This window comes from Triticum aestivum, chromosome 5A, assembly GCF_018294505.1.
Source record: "Triticum aestivum cultivar Chinese Spring chromosome 5A, IWGSC CS RefSeq v2.1, whole genome shotgun sequence".
NCBI classification, from domain to species: Eukaryota; Viridiplantae; Streptophyta; class Magnoliopsida; order Poales; family Poaceae; genus Triticum; species Triticum aestivum.
The window spans coordinates 424,410,926-424,433,458 of record NC_057806.1 but is presented as its reverse complement, the minus strand read 5'-3'; the positions used below and the strand labels follow the sequence as shown (position 1 = coordinate 424,433,458).

General features: G+C 43.2%; 1 protein-coding gene across 1 annotated transcript; it reads right to left on the bottom strand.

The window, feature by feature from the left end:
• Window positions 1-16,607: 16,607 nt before the first annotated feature.
• LOC123107056 (serine/threonine-protein kinase RIPK) lies at window positions 16,608-19,269 on the bottom strand. Its single transcript, XM_044529064.1, has 4 exons — window positions 18,659-19,269; window positions 18,447-18,582; window positions 18,039-18,175; window positions 16,608-17,551 (listed from the first exon to the last, which is right to left on the bottom strand). Exons 1-4 carry the CDS (start codon window positions 19,055-19,057, stop codon window positions 16,856-16,858), a joined length of 1,368 nt encoding a protein of 455 aa, XP_044384999.1. The 5' UTR covers window positions 19,058-19,269; the 3' UTR covers window positions 16,608-16,855.
• Window positions 19,270-22,533: the final 3,264 nt, after the last annotated feature.

Sequence of the window (22,533 nt, the reverse complement as noted above, 5' to 3'; positions counted from 1 at the left end):
TACTTAATGCTTTGCCTGATCATCCTCTTAAGAAACCTGAAATACTTGATATCTTTTATAATGGACTAACCGATGCTTCCAGAGATTACCTGGATAGTTGTGTTGGTTCTCTTTTCAGGGAAAGAACACCGGATGAAGCTGAAATTCTATTGAATAATATGTCGACAAATGAAAATAATTGGGCACCTCCCGAGCCAGCTCCTGAGCCATCTCCTGCTCCAATTACTGAGCCTATTCTTAAACCAACTCCGAAGAAGAGAGGTGTTCTATTTCTCAGTCCTGAAGATATGCAAGAGGCAAAGAAATCTATGAAAGAAAAAGGTATTAAAGCTGAAGACGTTAAGAATTTACCTCCTATTGAAGAAATACATGGTCTTAATATACCACCTGTTGAAGAAACATATGATCTCAATTATTTATTCACTAAAGAACCTCTTGATCCCGATATCCCGACACGGGTAGTATAGGTAAATTCTCTCTATAGATATGATAAAGCTGAAGTCCCTCCTACTAAAATTGCTAATCAATGCTTGGATGAGTTTGATAACTTTATGTATAAGCAAGATGACTTCAATGCTTATTTTGGTAGACAATTAAAAGAAAATGCTTATATGATTAGACGCTTGGGTGATTATATGGCTGATATTAAAGGTGAACTTAAACTTGTTAGCAAACATGCTTCTATGGTTACCACTCAAGTAGAACAAGTACTTAAGGCTCAAAAAGAAGTGCTTGATGAAATGAATAGTAAGAAAAATGATTATGCTGTTAGAGTGGCTACTAGAACTGGTAGAATGACTCAGGAACCTTTGTATCCTGAAGGCCACCCTAAGAGAATCGAGCAAGATTCTCAAAGAAATAATATTGATGTTCCTAGTTCTTCTAAAAAGAAGAAGAAGAAAAATGATAGAACTGTGCAAACTTCTAGTGAACCTATTGCTGAACCACCTGATAATCCAAATGATATTTCTATGTCTGATGCTGAAACACAATCTGGTAATGAACATGAACCTAGTAAAAATATTAATGATGATGTTCATGATGATGCTCAACCTAGTAATGATAATGATGTAGAAATTGAACCTGCTGTTGATCTTGATAACCCACAATCAAAGAATCAACGTTATGATAAAAGAGACTTTGTTGCTAGGAAACATGGTAAAGAAAGGGAACCTTGGGTCCAGAAACCCATGCCTTTTCCTCCGAAACCATCCAAGAAAAAGGATGATGAGGATTTTGAGCGCTTTGCTGAAATGATTAGGCCTATCTTTTTGCGTATGAGATTAACTGATGTGCTCAAAACGAATCCTTATGCTAAATATATGAAGGATATCATTACTAATAAAAGAAAGATACCGGAAGCTGAAATTTCCACCATGCTTGCTAATTATACTTTTAAGGGTGGAATACCAAAGAAACTTGGAGACCCCGGAGTACCTACTATACCTTGCTCCATTAAAAGAAATTATATTAAAACTGCTTTATGTGATCTTGGAGCCGGTGTTAGTGTCATGCCTCTCTCTTTATATCGTAGACTTGACTTGAATAAGCTGACACCTACTGAAATATCTTTGCAAATGGCTGATAAATCAACTGCTATACCTGTCGGTATCTGTGAGGATGTGCCTGTTGTGGTTGCAAACGTTACTATTTTAACGGACTTTGTTATACTTGATATTCCCGAGGATGATAGTATGTCTATTATTCTTGGAAGACCTTTTCTTAATACTGCAGGGGCTGTTATTGATTGCAACAAAGGCAATGTCACTTTTCATGTTAATGGTAATGAGCATACGGTACACTTTCCGAGGAAACAACCTCAAGTTCATAGTATCAACTCTATTGGAAAAATTCCATCGATTATATTTGGAGGTTTTGAATTTCCTCTTCCTACTGTCAAGAAGAAATATGATATTCTTATTATTGGGGATGTGCATATCCCCGTTGAGGTAACTTAGTGTTATTCGAAATTTCTCCGGTTTCATGATTATCGGAATGAGTTTGTTAACAAGACTTGATCAACCTTGTTAGTGGATTCTTTTTGATGAGCATGAGATGGATGAAACTAGAAGCACAAACTTCTGTACCCCTCTTTATTTTCTGTTATTTATATTAAATAAAGTAAAAATAGTATTTTTCTGTCTGTTTCCTGACTTATCTGTGCAATATAAAAATATCCCGAAAATAAAAGTCCTCAGAATGCCATGCCAATTTAATATGATTTTTTCGGGAATATTTGAGGATTTACTGTGCAAAAATTACCGCGGGAGGAGCTGCCACCTGGCCACGAGGGTGGTGGGCGCCCCCCTATAGGGCGCGCCCCCTGCCTCGTGGGCCCATGGTGGCCCTCCTCCACTTATCCCAGCACCCATCTTCTTCCTCTATCTCACACAAACCCGAAAAACCAACTCAAGCACGAGTTCCAGCCACTTTTGCTGTGATTTTCGATCTCCTTGCTCAAAGCACCTCTCTCAAAACTGCTTGGGGAGATTGTTCCTTGGTATGTGACTCCTCCATTGGTCCAATTAGTTTTTGTTCTAGTGCTTTATTCTTTGCAAATTTGTGCTGCATAGGTGACCATGTTCTTGAGCTTGCATGTCAAATTTATATGGTTCCAAGTAGTTCTAATGCTTGATATAGGCTCTAGGCACTTGTAGGAGTAGTTGCTATCAGTTTTATTGAGTTTGGTTTACTTTTATTTTGAAGTTACTAAAAATTTCAGAATTTTTCAGAAAATGATGAAGAGATTATTGAGGGGATCAACGAGCCAAAGCTCGAAGGAAAAGGCACCGAAGCCTAGGTATAATTTGCCAGGCACCGCGGAGATTCGGGCGTGTGAATGGCCTTCTGATGATTTCTTGAGAGCAGCCGGTATCTATGAAGATTTTCATGAATTGTCTCACAATGCAGGCCTCACTGCTTTCCTCCATGACCAATGCGATCAGTATCTCTTACTCACAAATACCTTTGTGCAAAACTTTCATTTTCATTCTAGGGACTCACCACCTACGGTGGAGTTTCATTTATATGATGAGCATAAGGAAATATCACTTTATGATTTCTGTCGGATTTTTTAGTCCCTTTTGAGGGCAAGACAGAAGAACCACATCATGACGATGTGGCTGGGTTTATTGATAATATCACCGTAGGAGAAACCAGGAAGGTTTCCGATGCATGAATCACTAGCATATATTTTCCTGTTTTGCGTTACTTTGCATTATTTGCTAGTCGTTGTTTAATTGGACGCGGAAATTCTGGAAACCTGAGTATCCCTGATTTAGTTATTCTGCTCCAAGGTTTATACAGTGATAACACTTTTAGTTTGGGCGGTATTATTGCTAGACGGTTAAATATGAACCGTACTAAGGGCCCCATCTTTGGAGGCATCTGTGCCACACGCCTAGCCGCACATTTTAACATACCTATTAGGCATGCTGAGAAGGAAGAAAAGGTGCTGCCCCGTATTTATCTAGATCATAAAAGCATGGTGGCACATGATTTTATTGTTAAGAATAGGGCGGGAGAGCTTAAGTATCAATTGTTCTTTAATAAACATCATCCTAAGACTATTACCTTGCCTGCTCCTTCTTTGTTTGATTTGACTACAGGTACGTACCTTGTTCCATTGACGGCTATTCACGCCTACCGGAACCCTGCACCAGTCGAGCAGCCAGAACAGGAACCACAAGATGAGCCTCCACGACAATCTGTTTATTCTTGGGATCCAGAGATGACTGTCAGCCAGTGGCAGTCAGAGTCTTCCTCCTCATCACAGTACGACCCCAACAACTATTATTATGGATATCCGCCAGGCCAGCCGTGGCCATAGACCAACTTAGGCCAAAAGCCTAAGCTTGGGGGAGTACGTATTTCTCACCGACATTACATTTATGTTCACACACACTCATTGCTAGATGTCGGTGCCCATACTTTTTCACTGTAATATCCATGCTAGTTCATTTTCCTTTTCCTGCTTTCTTCTTGTGTGTTTGTTAAACCTTAAGAAAAACCAAAAAAATTAGTAGTAGTTTATTTTTCTGCTATAGTAGTAATAATTAAAAAGAAAAACCCAAAAATATTTCCCGTTCTTCTTTTGCTTGTTGGGAGCTTTCCCGTGTAAATAGTTTTATTTATTTTCTTTGGGGTCAGTAGGAGAAGACCATAATTAAATTGTTGAAGTGGCTCTTATATGCATTATTGTTGATTTAACCAAGCGCCCATATTGCCTTGTCTTTTCCTGTTTATTGAATGCCCGCAGATTCCAGCTTAGTCCAATGCACGTGCACTCTTATTATTATTCACACCGTTCGGTCGTGCAAGTGAAAGGCAATTATGATGCTATATGATGGACTGACTAAGATGAGAAAAGCTGGTATGAACTCGACCTCTTTTGTTTTTGTAAATATGATGAGCCCGTCGTTCTTGATTCAGCTTATTATGAATAAACATGTTTGCAATAACAATTAGAGATCAGAGTTGCTTGTGCCATGCTTGATTAGCTATGAGTTATAATGATTTACCTTGTATGCCGACATGCTATTGAGATGATTATGATGTGGTATGATGAGGTGGTATCCTCTTTTGAATGATTTAAGTGACTTGACTTGGCACATGTTCACGCACGTAGTTGAAACAAAATCAATATAGCCTTCATGATATTTATGTTCATGGTGAATTATATCCTACTCATGCTTGCATCTAATGTTTATTAATTTTAATGCTGGTACATGGCTGTTGTCGCTCTCTAGTTGGTCGCTTACCATTCTTTTGCTAGCCTTCACCTGTACTAAGCGGGAATACTGCTTGTGCATCCAATCCCTTAAACCCCAAAGTTATGCCAGATGAGTCCACCATACCTTCCTATATGCGGTATCTACCTGCCGTTCAAAGTAAATTTGTATGTGCCAAACTCTAAACCTTCAAATAAATATTCTGTTTTGTATGCTCGAATAGCTCATGTATCAACAAAGGTTGTCCTTATCTTCCGTGTTAGGCGGGTTATTCTCAAGAGGAGTGGACTCCGCTCCTCACTTGCGAGAAAATGGCTGGTCACCGGGATGCCCAGTCCCATGCTTTATGCAAACTAAATCAAAATTAATTGCAAACAAAAATCCCCATGGGACCTGATGTATGTTGGAGGCACTCGTTGTTTCGAGCAAGACATGGATTGATGCTTGTTGGTGGAGGGGGGGGGGTATAAACTTTACCATTCTGTTTGGGAACCGCCTATAATGTGTTTAGCATGGAAGATATCGCCATCTATTAGTTGTTATGTTGACAATGAAAGTATACCGCTCAAAATACAATTTATCTCTATTTCAAAACCGAGCTCTGGCACCTCTACAAATCCCTGCTTCCCTCTGCGAAGGACCTATCCATTTACTTTTATGTTGAGTCATCACCCTCTTATTAAAAAGCACTAGCTGGAGAGCACAGCCGTCATTTGCATTCATCACTGTTAATTTACATTGGGTGTGACTATGATTGAATCTCTTTTACCATGAATTACAATGTCTAGTCAGTCCTTGATCTTTAAAGGTGCTCTACATTTATGTTTTGTGGTCTCAGAAAGGGCTAGCGAGATACCATCTTGTTATATCATATTATGATTGTTTTGAGAAAGTGTTGTCATCCGAGATTTATTATTATGACTTGCTAGTTGATTATGCTATTGATATGAGTGATGATGAGACCTGAGAATTATTGCAAATGTGGTTAGTTATGATCTATGCTGAAAACATGAATGCTGGCTTGACATAGTTACGACAACAAGAGCAAACAGAGTTTGTAAAAGTTTTTCTTTCTTTCAGTTTGTCAACTGAATTGCTTGAGGACAAGCAAGGGTTTAAGCTTGGGGGAGTTGATACGTCTCCGTCGTATCTACTTTTCCAAACACTTTTGCCCTTGTTTTGGACTCTAACTTGTATGATTTGAATGGAATTAACCCGGACTGGCGCCGTTTTCAGCAGAATTCCATGGTGTTGTTTTATGTGCAGAAAACAAATATTTTCGGAATGACCTGAAACTCCACGGAACATCTTAGAAAAAACAATAAAAAATCCTCGCCAAATATGAAGATCGAGGGCCCACAACCTTCTCACGAGGGTGGGGGGCGCCCCCCCCTAAGGCGCGCCCCCCTACCTCGTGGCCCCTTGTTGCGTCTCCGACTCCAACTCCACCTCCATATATTGAGTTTTGATGAGAGAAAAAATCAGGGAGAAGAAATCATCGCGTTTTATGATACGGAGCCGCCGCCAAGCCCTAAAACCTCTCGGGAGGCATGATCTGGAGCCTGTTCGGGGCTCCGGAGAGGGGGATTCGTCGCCGTCGTCATCATCAACCATCCTCCATCACCAATTTCATGATGCTCACCATCGTGCGTGAGTAATTGCATCGTAGGCTTGCTGGATGGTGATGGGTTGGATGAGATTTATCATGTAATCGAGTTAGTTTTGTTAGGGTTTGATCCCTAGTATCCATTATGTTCTGAGATTGATGTTGCTATGACTTTGCTATGCTTAATGCTTGTCACTAGGGCCCGAGTGCCATGATTTCAGATCTGAACCTATTATGTTTTCATGAATATATGTGAGTTCTTGATCCTATCTTGCAAGTCTATAGTCACCTACTATGTGTTATGATCCGGCAACCTCGAAGTGACAATAATCCGGACCACTCCCGGTGATGACCCTAGTTTGAGGAGTTCATGTATTCACTATGTGCTAATGCTTTGTTCCGGTTCTCTATTAAAAGGAGGCCTTAATATCCCTTAGTTTCCAATAGGACCCCGCTGCCACGGGAGGGTAGGACAAAAGATGTCATGCAAGTTCTTTTCCATAAGCACGTATGACTATATACGGAATACATGCCTACATTACATTGATGAATTGGAGCTAGTTCTGTGTCACCCTATGTTATGACTGTTACATGATGAACCGCATCCGGCATAATTATCCATCACTGATCCGGTGCCTACGAGTTCTCCATATACTGGTTTACGCTTATTTACTTTCCTGCTGCTACTGTTACAATCACTACAAAATATCAAAAATATTACTTTTGTTGTCTTTACTTTTGTTGCCGCTACCACCACTATCATATTACTTTGCTACTAAACACTTTGCTGCAGATACTAAGTTTCTAGGTGTGGTTGAATTGATAACTCAGCTGCTAATACTTGAGAATATTCTTTGGCTCCCCTTGTGTCGAATCAATAAATTTGGGTTGAATACTCTACCCTCGAAAATTGTTGCGATCCCCTATACTTGTGGGTTATCAACCCCGAGACCGATGCAGCCCCTGTGATCGACTACGTCGACGACGACCCCTCCTTGCCAGAGCAACCAGGCAAGCAAACTCCCCCTTGAGCATTCCGATATCGCCCATTTCTTTCCCTCTCATGCTTGCATTAGAACTGCTACTGCTTTATGTATGATCCTACTCTGATGCATAGCCTGTTTTTGTTACCTGCTTTCATACCTTACCTGCTTATCCTAAACTGCTTAGTATAGGTTGGTTAGAGATCCATGAGTGACCCCCACCTTGCCCCAGTTGCCTTGCTTTATGTTCGATGACTCGACCAACGTGATCGACGTCCAGGCCCCGACACCGCACATCACCCCCCTAGTTGTATGACTCTGCAGAGTTACCATCGAGTGTTGAGGGTGGAACCTATTACATCACTCCTGATGAGATCTTTGTAGTGTAGATATACGGTCGAGGTCATCGAGGGTGATTTCCTCCTTAACCACTTCCGATACGGCTCTGTCGTGCAACCCATCAAATGTGAACCTCGAGGGTGGATCCTCTTACGTTCACCTTGATGACAACATCGAGTGGAATTCACCGGGGGTGATTCCTTGGGTTTTCCCCTTGGTGTTAGACACATAGTTACTATGGTTACTATGACTTTTGCACTGAGCCATGTTACTAAAGACGGGTCGGCCCTGAGGGGTACTCGCGCGAGCTTAATAGCGAGTGATGTGGAGTCGGGTTGACCTAGAAGGTGCCCGCGAGATACTTACGAGGCGTGGCCGGGCATTCTTAGCCCTTGTCGCAAGTACTCGAGACGGGGCGACGGGGTCACATCGATCGCGAGTCTGTGCTCGTTACCGCGTGCTCCTAATCCACTACGATTTGGATATTTGATTCGAGGGGCCTCTGGCCTAATAGCACTAACCATCACATGGGCATAGTATGGGCGTTCTGCGTCGTATACATCAGCCGAAGCTTAATAGACATCAGCGACTGAGCGGCGCGCACCGGGTTGGATTGGTAAGCACCTACCTTGTTGAAGGAGGTAGCTAGGTCTGCTCACCGGCTGCGTACGCAACGTGCAGGAGTTCTCGGGGAGATGGCCCATGACCCCTGGGGGCATAGGTTTAGTCCGGCATGCTGGCCTCTCTATTAAGCCTAGGTCGGGTTGTGGCGTATTGTTTGGCCGAGGCCGGGCATGACCCAGGAAAGTGTGTCCGGTCGGAGTTAATCGAGCGTGGTGGGTAAGTTGGTGCACCCCTGCAGGGAAGAAAACATCTATCGATAGCCTGTCCTACAGTAACGTACACTTGGAGTTGTATCCCGATCGATACAACTAGAACTGGATACTTGTGATGAGAATTGGATGGTGATGAGACTTGGATATGAGATGATAACTGGATAGTATGGCTCTGGGATTTCTTTCTCGCAGGGAGTCGAGAAAGGATCTCTGGCCGAGGTTGATAACACTACTACTACTACTTTACTTTATGCTACTCTACTCCCTCCTGTTGCTGCAAGATGGTGGTTTCCAGAAGATGCTAGTCTTCGATAGGACTAGGTCTTCACTCTATTCTGGCATTTTTGCAGCCCAGTCCACATATACAACCCATTCCTTTGATACAGATGCATCCTTAGTTTAGATCTGATGTAAGTCTTGTGAGTACTTTGGATGAGTACTCACGGTTGCTTTGCTACTTCTTTTCCCCCATACCCGATTGTTGCGACCAAATGACGGATCCCAGGAGCCAGACGACGCCATTGATGACTACTACTACCCGGAGGATGCCTACTACTAAGTGAAGACCGTAGACGACAAGGAGTAGTTAGGAGGCTCCCAGGCAGGAGGCCTTGCCTTTTCGATCGTTGTTGCTTTGGTGCTAGCCTTCTTAAGGCAAACTTGTCTAACTTATGTCTGTACTCAGATATTGTTGCTTCCGCTGACTCTTGTGTATTTCGAGCTTATGTATTCGAGCCCTCGAGGCCCTTGGCTTGTAATATAAAGCTTGTATTGTTTTAATTTGTGTCTAGAGTTGTGGTGTGATATCTTCCCGTGAGTCCTTGATCTTGATCGTACACATTTGCGTGTATGATTAGTGTACGGTCAAATCAGGGGCATCACACTATACTACGTACACCATGGCTTAGGGCGGCGCTTATTTGGTCGAGGGGTCGGTGATTTGGGTGGAAGGTGTTGCGCTCGCGCTGGCGGTCGGGGCATGTGGGATGTGGAAAGAGGAGGAGGATGGGGTTCGGGTGTGGATTACCTGCCTGGATAGGCGAAGCCGAGTAGCGTGAAGGAGGGTCGCCGGCGAGGAGGCGGTGCTGCAAGCAAGGAGTGAAGGTTTCAACTTGGAAAGGAAGGCAGAAACAGGGGAAATGTGACTTTTGATAAGGGGAGGGGTCGGGGAGGTAGATATTTCTGCGGAAGCCGAAAATTTGGAATCACTTCAGTGAAAAAACTCGCACGCAAAGTGTCATCAGACACTGTCCCTTATTCAGAGTGGGCTGTGGACTATAGCCGTCGCACCTTTTTGCGTAAGCTGTATGTGTACTATAATCCAACGGTGCTCCAAGATATTTTGTGCTGCATCTCACACGGTTGATGATAATGAACTGTGTGAGATCTACTTGATTTTTCGTCTTGATTTGAATTACATAATTGGGTCACAACATGTCGTGGTAATTTTTTGTCCCATTTGGGGCAAGTTTGGGGATATGCTTCTCACAAACTAGAGCTTCTCACAACAAGCCTAATGGTTTCGGTAGGGAACGTCCCACCTTTGGGGACGATACAATATCCATTGCCTCTTATTGCTTTTAAAAAATTTCTCGTGTCAACATAGAACAACAGGAGTGTTGTGTCAATTTTTGGGATTTTTCGAGGTTCTTTTGGACATTTTTATGCATTAATTGAGTTTTCAATGCATTTATATGCATAATTCAAATTTGAACTACATGCACATGTGAGGGAGTCCTGGATTAAGGGGTCTTCGGGCGTCCGGCCTGTGTGACATGGGCCGGACTGTTGGGCCATGAAGATACAAGATAGAAGTCTTCCTCCTGTGTCCGGGTGGGACTCTCCTTTGCATGGATGGCAAGCATGGCGTCCGGATGTATTATTTCCTTTCTTTGTAACTGACTTTGTGTAACCCTAGTCCCCTCCGGTGTCTATATAAGCCGGAGGGGTTTAGTACTTAGGAGAATCACAATCATACATGCTAGACTTCAAGGGTTTATCCACATCGATCTCGTGGTAGATCAACTCTTGTAATCCTCATACTCATCAAGATCAATCAAGCAGGACGTAGGGTATTACCTCCATCAAGAGGGCCTGAACCCGGGTAAACATCATGTCTCCTGTCTCCTATTACCATCAACCTTAGACGCACAGTTCGGGACCCCCTACCCGAGATCCGTCAGTTTTGACACCGACATTGGTGCTTTCATTGAGAGTTCCACTATGTCGCTGCCAGAAGGTTAGATGGCTCCATCAATCATCCACAACGATGCTTCCCTGGGGGAGGATTTTCTCCCCGACCAGAATTTCGTATTCAGCGGCTTCGCACCGCGTGCCAACTCGCTTGGCCATCTAGAGCAGATCGACAACTACGCCACAGGTCACCAGATTAGTTTTGGAAACTTGGATTGTGTCGCTCACATCTGAGGAGACTTGATCTTCCAAGGATTCACGACCCCAATCTCCGCTCTGGCCTTACAGCCGGAGCGCGTCGCCAGGACGGAAGACGAGATTTGTAAACCCACCGGACTATCTGCGGTCACTAGGCCCAGTACCGGAGAGTCGGAGGAAGCAGTGTCGCTGGCAACCATCACAAAGCCGGACTCTTCTCCAGACACTGGCTCTGAACCCTCGAAGATAGCATCGTGTGAGCTTGGCCATGGAGTCCCCTTCCCGCCGTACTCCACGAATTATTTCCCCCCTAGACAAACCTCGCCTTTAAGCGAGGCTCTGGACTTGATGCGATCCCTCGTTATTACAGAGGAGCAACGTCCGAACTATGTCCAGCCAGGACTAGGGGCTGAGAGCAGGGAATTTTATGTCCCACCCACCACCCACTTCATCGCCACCGTCAAGGACTTGACCGACATGCTCGATTTTGGCTCCAAAGACATCGACAGTATGGGCGACGATGTCGGAGAAGAACATGCCCAAAACCCGCTGTTTACCGGACGCTGGACGGCCCCTTCTTCATATGACGTGTACATGGTGGATACACCCAAAGAGGGTGATGACGATAATGAGAAAAATCCAGTTGAGGATAAACCTCCTGAGATATAGTCAAAGCATCGACGTCAGCGGCACCGCTCTAAATCACACCATGGAAAAGACAGCAATACCGGCACGAGGGACAACAACACTCCGGACGAGGCCAAAGACCAAGAAAACCCCGTCGAACCAACCCCCGAACAGGACGATCGGGAAGATGGGCAAGTTAGCCTTGATGAACATGCCATAAACGAAGACTCGGAGGACAGTAATTATCTTCCACTCTCCGAGGAGGAGGTGAGCCTCGGCGATTAATACTTTATCGTGCCCGAGGAACCTCTCGAGCAGGAGCGCTTTAAGCACCGGCTAATAGCCACTGCGAGGAGCCTGAAAAATAAATAGCAGCAGCTTCAAGCTGATCAAGATCTACTCAATGACAGTTGGACTAATGTCCTAGCAGCTGAGGAGTACGGCCTCGAGCGCCCAACTAAAAGTTACCCGAAGCATAAACTGCTACCTCAATTTGACGACGAGGCACTTGAGCCCGTACCGTCGGCACGTAATGCGGCTGATCGGCCACCACATGGCCGGGACAAAACAGCAACTCAAGCCGAACAACAGCCCATACTATCTCGCCGTAAAGGTCGAGACACAACAGCTCGGGGCCATACATATGACCTACGGTACGTAGGACCTGCAAAATAGAGCAGGTCCAACCAGATTGATCTACGGATCGAGGGGGCGTGCCCCAACGTGTGACAACGGCTATCTAGCCGGACATGCCAAGCATAATCACGCCCGGGCCGAAAACCGTAGACGGACTCCATCCAAACTACGTCGCGACTTGGCCCGACATAGAGGCGCCGCACACCCCCTCTGCTTCACTAAGGAAGTAATGGAACATGAATTCTCAAAAGGGTTTAAAGCCGTGAATATCGAATCATATGATGGAATAACAGATCCCGCGGTATGGACTAAGGACTTTCTTCTCCATATTCACATGGCTCGCGGTGATGATCTTCATGCCATCAAATACCTCCCTCTTAAACTCAAGGGACCAGCTCGGTACTGGTTGAACAACCTGCATGAAAACTCTATTAGCAGCTGGGAGGACCTGGAAGACGCCTTCCACGACAACTTCCAAGGCACATACATCAGACCTCCGGATGTTGATGACTTAAGTCACATAGTTCAACAGCCCGGAGAATCAGCCAGGAAACTCTGGACTAGGTTCCTAATTAAAAAGAACCAAATTGTCGACTGTTCGGATGCCGAAGCACTCGCAGTCTTTAAACATAGCGTCCGCGACGAATGGCTCACCCGCCATCTCGGCCAAGAAAAGCCAAAGCCCATGACATCTAAGAGCCGTATATGAAAATTTCATCTCGTATGGCTCAAGAAGAAACACAAAAAATTTCAACGAATATTAAAGAAAAGGTTTAAAACATAGTCACCTTATCACACACGCTTCGCAATTATGGACTGTTTGTGATGTTGTGTGCATCGCAAACGTTTGGTCATAGAAGAACGCGTGCGATAGGTCGATCATACGACGTGGGTATGACGAATGAATCGTGTGGGATGTATTCAAGCTTCGCATACAGTTTTATAGCGAAAACTGTGTGCGCTCTTACATATAATCGCAAATAGTTAAGGAAAAGTAAATGAGTGTGATTGTCTACTTCTATAATCATGAACTATTTGTGATGGGTCGCGTATCGTAAACGTAGACCACAGAATACCGAGTACGATGGCAATGCAAGCATAAACGAGTAGGGAGTACTGTATATGCATCGAGGCTCTCTATCCCCGACAGTTTCTGGGTCATGTGGGAAGGACTCCCCTATCGCAGTCACTCACTTGGCAACGGTTTCGAACGCCGTCGCGGAATGGGGTTAAAAACCATTTGTATAGCACCTGGATGTACCAGTGTCTTGTGAATTATAGAACCCTTCTGGAGATCAAACACTATTACCCCATATATCAATCTTTACCTCCGGACTATTCCGGAGCTCCTCGTCATGTTTGTGATCTCATGCAGGACTCTGAACAACATTCGGTCACCAACATACATAACTCATATAATACTATATCGTCAACGAACTTTAAGCGTCCAGACCCTACGGGTTCGAGAATGATATAGACATGATCGAGATGCTTCTCTGGTCAATAACCAATAGCGGGACTTGGATGCCCATATTGGTTCCTACATATTCTACGAAGATCTTTATCGGTCGAACCTTTATGACAACATACATAGTTCCCTTTGTCTGTCGGTATATTACTTGCCCGAGATTCGATCGTCGGTATCTCCGTACCTAGTTCAATCTTGTTACCGGTAAGTCTCTTTACTCGTTCCGTAATACATCATCTTGTAACTAACTCCTTAGTCACTTTGCTTGCAAGCTTCTTGTGATGCTGTATTACCGAGAGGGCCTAGAGATACCTCTCCATCATACAGAATGACAAATTCCAATCTTGATCCATGTCAACTCAATAGACACCTTCGGAGATACCTGTAGAGCACCTTTATGATCACCCAGTTACGTTATGAAGTTTGATAGCACACAAGGTATTCCTCCGGTATCCGGGAGTTGCATGATCTCATGGTCGAAGGAATATGTATTTGACATTAAGAAAGCAGTAGTAATAAACTGAATGATCATATGCTAAGCTAACGGATGGGTCTTGTCCATCACATCATTCTCCTAATGATGTGATCTCGTTATCAAATGACAACTCATGTCTATGGTTAGGAAACTTTAACCATATTTGATCAATGACCTAGACTAGTAGAGGCTCACTAGGGGCACGATATTTGTTTATGTATCCACACATGTATTTAAGTTTCTGGTCAATACAATTCTAGCATGAATAATAAACCTTTATTGGGATTAAGGAAATATAATAATAACCATTTTATTATTGCCTCTATTGCATATTTCCATCAAGTTCACCCATTTTACATGTCAGTGTTTCCTGGTATAAGTGTTGTTTATATGCAGCCTTCGCAAAAAGCATCAGCTCACTTTTATGAAAGTTTGCTTTTAGCCCTGACATTTGTTCAAAAGCTCCCAAAACGATTTTTCAATTTTCAACACTATCAATATCATCTTGCAACAAGAAGATTGTGTCATCTGCATATTGAAGCATGTTCACCCCCTTATTACTATCACTACCCAGGACCCCTTTCACCAAGTCATGTTCAAGTGCATTGCTCATCAACACAACCAATGCATCAGCAACCAAATCAAACAACAAAGGTGACATAACATCACCTTGTTTGAGTCCCTTATATGTTCTGAAGTAAGGCTCAATTTCATCATTGACCCTTATGCCCATATGTCCTCTCATAGTTTCCATAACCCAATCACACCACTTGTCAGGGAATCATGCAAGATTCAACATTTGGATCACAAATGGCCACTTGATTTTATCATATGCCTTTTCAAAATCTACTTTAAAAGTTAGTGCATCCTATTTTTTGGTGTGAAATGTATTCAGGGCCTCATGCAAAATCACCACACCTTACATGATGTATCTCCCTTTAATAAAAGCAGTTTGTGTTCTAGATATCACAGGGGAAACACATCTGGTTAGCCTATTAATCAACACCTTTGTTATTATTTTAAAACTAACATTCAGCAAACATATTGGTCTAAACTTCTGAATTTGTTTAGCATCAGCTTTTTTGGTACTAAAGTAATGATTCCATAATTCAATCTAGATATGTCTATATTTCCCTTAGCTAGTTCTTCCACCAAGGCTTTTAAATCCTATTTAACAAGATCCCAAAATTCCTGATAGAAAGCAGCAGGGAACCCATCAGGGTGAGGGCTTTTATTTTTCTTCATCCCAAATACCACCTCATGTATTTCTTGGAGAGAAATGGGCGCAATCAATCTCTCTCTTTCGTCCTCCTTAATATTTTTTAGATCTTGCACTCTCAAAGAAATCTAATTTTCTTATGGATGCTCAAATAGTTCTTTATAGAAATTAGTTATATAGTTCATTAAGTTTTCTTCCCCTTCTACCAGTCCATCATCTTGTTCTTGTGAAATTATTCTATTTTCTTCTTATTCTCCCATCCACTTTAGCCTGGTATTTCCATCTCCATCTATGATTTATTTATTTTTATATCTTTGTAACCATTTTATTCTTCTTATTTCATCACACTTCTTAATTGATCTCTCAGATCTTTTTGTTCTGCTCTATCTACAACAGTTAGCCCCATTATCTCAACATTTGTATCAATCTCATTCAATCTTTTCATGATACTAATTTTGATCTTTCTATACCATGTATCAACATTCCTATTCCATCCTTTGGTTTTTTTCCTGAGGTTTCTCAACCTAAGTTGCTATCTCCCTAAAATATTTCCTTTATATGTTTCATTCCAAGTTTTATATACTAATTCTTTAAACCCTTATCTCAAAGCCCAAGAGTTCTCAAATCTAAAAATAGGCTTACCTATCTATTTTCCCTAATGTCCATAAAAATGGTGTATGGTCAGAGATTTATCTAGCAAAAGCTTGCAAAATAGTCAAGGGGTATTTTTCCTCCCAAGGTGGACACATTAATATCTTGTCTAACTTCTCATAAGTAGGATGATGTTAGGACGAGAGCCCCCGTGGCGCATGCATATATCATGATTCCGCAGAATCCTCCATCACTCTTAATTGAATCTCACACACTACGCGATGCATGCATGGTTTCTTCCTTCCAGAGTTTTTTTGAGGGGTTCTTCCTTCCGGAGTACGTGTGTTACTTCACGATCCCACCTTTCTAACCCAATAATTATAGGCTCAAGGAATCTATAAATCCACGTTCTTTATTTCAATAGGGCATTCATTTGTGTTGCCACTTATCCTTCTTTTCAACGATGGCCTCAGTGCTCACACAATCACAAAGCATTTGAATGTGGTCAATCGTAAGACATCTCTCTCTCGGCATAAGATGATAATCTGCATTTCAATTTCCCTGTGCGAAGTTTTACCGAGGCGTGCATGCATGCCAATTTTTTCTAGTAATACTCATCTCACTTGCAAACAATGGACAATTGTTGGATCAAAATTCTAGAGTGTAAATGAAAGAAACATTGAGCATCCCTTTTAACTAGGCCATTCACAACATCTTGTACAATCCTTGCGAAAATCAAAAACAGACTTTTGTCACACCGTTTTGCATCCCTATATTTATCTAACCCCTGTTGTCACTATCAAGAAGAAAGATGGGCGTAAGCCACATGAGACCTTTCCAAAAATACAAAAGAAGAAAAGAAACACAATCCACAAATCTGAAACAAACTGATGTGACATTGTATCACATCTCTATACTATGTGCACACCATATTGTCCTACACACTTCCCTACCTTAGTCTTGTACCCCTCCCTCCCGGTGGTAGCTCGATGACCTTTGTTGCCGCCGCTGCGCACCAGTGTACCCGGTAATGAACCCATCGTGGCCGCGGAGCACAATGCCGGCATGGATTGCTGAGTCAGGGTACTTCTGCCGGTGCCTGTCTTGATGGTTCTGGCAATGGTGTTGGTGCTTCTCCTCGACCTCCACCTTCATGTCCACGACCTTGTCCTCCTCCACAATGACTGTGAACACAAATGGGCCCACAGGAAAGAAGTCTTGCATGCTGAGGATGGGATCGAGGGCCTTGACCACCTCCCTCATGGTGGGCCTAGACTTTGGGTTCTGGCTAAGACACTTGTATGCCACCAGTGCTGCCACCTCGGCACCTTTGCATGAGTATTGGCACTCGAGAGCTGGGTCCATGACTTTGTACAATCTGTCAGAGTGCTTGAGGTATGGTCTAGCCCAATCCACCAGGTTCTGCTCCCTTAGCCGCCGTGAACGATCCACTGACCGTAGCCCGGAGAGAAGCTCTAGGAGCACTACGCCAAAGCTATATACATCACTCTTGACGGTCAAGTGGCCCGTCATAATGTATTCTGGCGCTGCATAACCATGAGTCCCCAGGACACGTGTTGTCACATGTGTCTCATCGCCCTGGGGCCCATCTTGGGCCAGCCCAAAGTCGGACAACTTGGTGTTGTAATCCTGAAATAGCAAGCGTAGGAACTTTGTCAAGGAAAATAGCATGAAGTGACATACAAAGACATAGGTGAAAATTTTCTCCAACTAGATATAATATATAAAATATTAGTACAATTGCACTACAGTTTGTGAATTACTACTCCGTGGGTATTACTGTGAGCTTGACTTATGTGGTGAAGCTAGGACATAGCATAAGATTTCTCAAGTTTGTCATGCACCCAAGAATCTTCAAAGTATCAGTCAGGTCACAACAAAGTTCATGGCATCTTGGATAGTTCAACTGGTCAAAAGTTAAAGGTTCAAAATCTAGATTCGACATCAAATTATTTTTTGCTTGTCAGTCAGTTTCGTAGTAGTTCCAATGTATAAGAGGTGTGAAGCTTTTTCGACCACATTTGTTAGTAACCACCACTACAGTTCCCAAATGAATGAGACATTTTCAAAACCGCTTCTTTTCTTTGCAAAAAGTCTAAAGCTACGGGAGGCTTACCGAGTCGAGCAATATGTTGGAGGCCTTGAAGTCGCGGTAGATCACGGGCAGGTCTGCGTCGTGGAGAAAGGCAAGGCCCTTGGCCGCGCCGACAGCGGTCTTCATCCTTGTCATCCACGGGAGAGAGCCATTTATGCCTGAAAGGGGATAGAACGATTCAGGTCAGTCTCCTCCACGTTGACCAAGAGTTGTAACTTTCAAGCACTAGGAAGTTGGTAGGAAAAATAATTCTTTAACCCAAATATCCAAATATCTACAGTTCCTCTGTATTAAAAAGAGCAAGTGTTGTTCTTTTGGAAGGCAGAGTGTAGCTCAGCTATCCTCTTGACTTACAGAAAAGAAACTTCAGGGGACAAAGAACAGCTCATCGCTGATGAACCAGATGGCAGAAAACAGTGAAGAACTCACTCTTGAAGAGGTGCTTCTCCAGGCTCTCGCCGCTCATGAACTCGTAGACTAGCATCCGGTGCTCGTCCTCGTAGCAGTAGCCGATCAGTTTCACCAGGTTCTTGTGCCTCAGTTGCCCAAGAAAGAAAACCTCTGCCTACAAAGAACAACCCACATAATAAGCTAGCTGTTCAGCGATCGTGCGCGTGCATTTCACTCTGTTTGGCACTCACCAGCCACTCCTTGTGTCCCTGCGTGCCGCAGTCCAGGTCGAGGTACTTGACGGCGACGGGCTGCGCGGCCAGCCCGGGGCGGAGCTTGTCGTCGACGGCGCCCTTGTAAACTGGGCCGAAGCCACCACAGCCGAGGTAGTTGGCGCGGGAGAAGCTTCCGGTCGCGGCGCGGAGCTCGGCGTAGGTGAAGGCGTACAGGTTGGAGCCGGACAGCGTGATGGACAGGTCCTCCGGCGACAGCGTCCCCGACGAGCTGAAGCTCTTGAAGGACATCCTCGACGACGACCTTGGGCAGCCTTTCCCCCTCCGCCCGATCCGCCGCTTGCAATGATCGTCGTTGTCAGCTACTCTGGCGCCGCCGACGCAGCACGAGAACGGGTTCCAAGATTTCGCGGCCATGGCAAGAAATGATAGGTTTTGTATGTAACAATATTGAAGGATCAAGAAAGTTTGCCGCCTCCCGGGAGCTCTCGGGTGAGGGAAAAGGTGAGCTCGGCTTGGGTGGATGCTATGCTGGAGCGGCTAGCCGGGCCTTTATATAAGTGTCGAGTGCGGGTGGCCTAGAGCCCTAGACACTCTGCCGTAGGACAAAACTGCCGATGATGTGATGGCTGGCAAAACAGGGCAAGGGAATGGTGGTGGTTGGTGGCGCACCCCTCCCTCCAACCAGGGTTTCTACCGGCGAGACGGACGTCTAGGTTGCTTATGTTTCATGGAGTTGACTCAAACCTACGTTGTGGGAACGAACATGGGTGGATGCAAGTGACACACCGCGGTTTCATATACCAGATCAGATCAGCCGCGGGTTCGTTTTTATGGTGAAAAGTTGTCCGGGATGGACCATCATCGGACGTAGGCTAGGACGATTAAATTGACCCCCTAAGCTCCACAAGTTCATTAGGTTTAGTAGACGTGGTTTTCTGGTACTGTCGCCGTCGGTTTCATCGGGTGTGCTACAGCTGCCTTTAGCCTTTGTAGTTAATCCATCCATTTCCTGCAGAAAAGGAAAATCCGTTCACCTTGGGAGATTCTAGTTTGGGCGTGATGTTGTGCAAAGCTTTTTTGGTGGAAAGTTGTATGGAATGATCCAAGGACTGGAAGTTTCCAAATTCAATCAGAAGAAGTGGAAGGACTGGTAAGATTCTTCGGCAGATTTTTCTCATATACGCTAAAGTTGTTACTACCTAAATCTTAAAAAAACAGGTGATTACGGGGTCAAAAAAATTTGTTGCACCGTTTTACCGAATAAACATATTATATTAGTCCAAAGCAAAAAAAAGAATTTCGCTTACTTTTGTTGAATCTATTTCCCTTATTACTTTTGTATGCAGTACAGATTATGTAGATCGGCATAAGGACACTTAGTGGCTGAGATCAAGGCTCTGATGTAGAACCGGGAGTTTATTCCTCATCAAATTAGACGTGAACAGAATAGGTTAGCAGATCGACTGACTCTTTACAATCATACAAAACAGGCCATTGTTGTTTGGCTTAATTGAGGTCCTGCGTGTATTGAGGAATTATTGCCTCTTGACTATAACCCTGTATCAATGGAATAACCCCCCCCCCCCCCTCCAAAAATAAAATAAAAAAACAAATACAGTGTCGTTTAGTCGTAAGCTAGTGAAAAGAAAATGTTGGCTTATTTGGGTGGGAACAGATACAATTGTGTTCTTTTTCTCGATAACATGCGTTTTTATTATGATAGCATCAAGTAGATACTAAATATTATGAGTAAAATCCGGCCTCTGCATAACTACAATGCAGATATGATTGTGTTTTTTTCTCTCGATAACAGGCGTTTTTATTATCTCAAAAGGTAGCATCAAGTAGATACAAAATATTGTGAGTAGAATCTGGCCTCTGCATAACTAAAATACATATATAATTGTGTAGACCGGCACACAAATGATTTACGTGACTTTTACACACATGAACGAATGATTTAGTCGTCTCGGGAATAAACAACCATCTTAAGCGGTACGCGATTCCGCTAGAGTAAACCACAAATGTTGCTTTGTGTGATAATAATAGTACTCCCTCCCTTTCAAATTAGTTGTTGCATAAATGGATATATTTAGAACTAAAATACATCTAGATACATCCATATCTGCGACAAGTAATCCGGAACGGAGGAAGTACTTCCTATGTTCCATACTACTTCTCACTGTAGAGTGTAGACTCTATGATTAATCATCGCATGTGATACGGTGCAAGTTGTGCCGGTGAGGATTAGGGTAGAATTGCCCTTTTATTTTTATATTCTATATATACACGGGGTAGCATAAGTAAGGTGGTATACAACGGATCAGTGGGGAAATCAAGAATATGGGCTTCTTTGATTCAAAGGATTCTCGAAGGAATTTTGGAGGATTCTATTTCTTAGGAATTTTTCCTATCTTAGTTGTTTGATTCGTAGAATTGTAAACCATAGGAATTTTTCCATATGATTCATTTGCATTAGATTTTATAGGAAACATCTCATCCACTCAAACCTCTTAGAAAAAATTCTGCGTTTTTTCTATGCACAATCAAACACTCGTACTATCCTGTAGGATTCAAGACGACATTCCACTCTAATCCTATGTTTTTTAAACCAAAAACATAAAAAAAAGAATAACTCTAATCCCATGTTCTTCCTATTCCCGCGTTTTGGAAATCCTAGAAATCAAAGAGGCTCTATATTTTTTCCGAATAATGCCAGGCAGTGCAAACAAGGGAAATGTTACCATCAGAATAGTTTTACAAGTAATCTCAACCGTTCTAATCTCATGTCACTGAGTGCGTCTTTGCAGCAGGCAGTTGTTACAGGTAGTCGACGAACTAATTTTGCCGCCTAGTCTTGGCTCACCCTTGCCATCATCAAACTATCAAGTGGCCCAACTGGTAGAACCTAACTAGGTAGTACAACTTTTAGTTGTGTAATTAGCTAGCCGGCTTGAAAGCTAGCTAGTTTTCTGCTTAATCCTAGTTGCAAGCTAGGCCAAGGAATTCGATTCCTACATATACTAGTACAATGCCCGTGCGTTGCCACGGGCAAAATACAGGAAAATAAATCAAATTGATGACTAAGTGACATGAGTGAAGTCCTACAAATATATATCATATTTTATGAATTTCTTTAGCAGATACTACAAGAGCAACTATGCATCGACCACATGTTTTTTATCAGTGCTAAATTTTTTTGATCATCGTCTTCTTCCTCCTCTTTGTCTTCCTCCTTCCGTCCCAATGACCCATCCTCCGACGCTGGTCGTGGCCGATGTCAATATCGTGTGCCACCCTACCTGAGCCGCCTTAAGATTCTTCATTGGTTCACCATTGCCCCGACACTGATCGAGGCCGATGTCGATGCTGCCCTGCTCATTCTCAAAACAATTATGCAAATCTCAGATGATCTGTTAAACGAAACATGTTATCAGTGCTTAGCGAGATGGCATGTGCATAACTTATATGAAGCATGTGAAAGAGGGTATCGTGTTTTTAGAGTTATGGATTGATCAGTATCACCATGCATGGAAACTTAATGCTTTCTAGAATTAAGCCATAATTTTTTCAAGCAAAGCACCATATTTTTCTTATGCTCTAGAAGGATGAAGGAACTGAAATCAACCTTAATGTTTGGCACAATTTTTCGACAATGTATTGAAACTCTTAGACCCTTTGTTCTGTATTGAAACTCATAGACCTTTCACTCCAGCTTTGTTTGGTTTCTCTGACCACCAATGACACATGAAGATAACCACAAGTGTCCCGTCTTCAGCGTGGCCATGACACAGTCCAGGAGCCTAAGCCAAATATCCTCAAGCATGAGTACATGCCATGCCCGCTGCACTTTCTTGTATATATCATATTAAATTATTAATAAAACAAGA

Coding starts and splice junctions, on each gene's coding strand:
- LOC123107056 (XM_044529064.1), bottom strand. CDS start 19,057: ATGGCCGCGAAATCTTGGAACCCGTTCTCGTGCTGCGTCGGCGGCGCC. Junction 18,583..18,658: donor AGGGACACAAGGAGTGGCTG/GTGAGTGCCAAA, acceptor TGTTCTTTGTAG/GCAGAGGTTTTCTTTCTTGG. Junction 17,552..18,038: donor CCAACATATTGCTCGACTCG/GTAAGCCTCCCG, acceptor TTGCTATTTCAG/GATTACAACACCAAGTTGTC.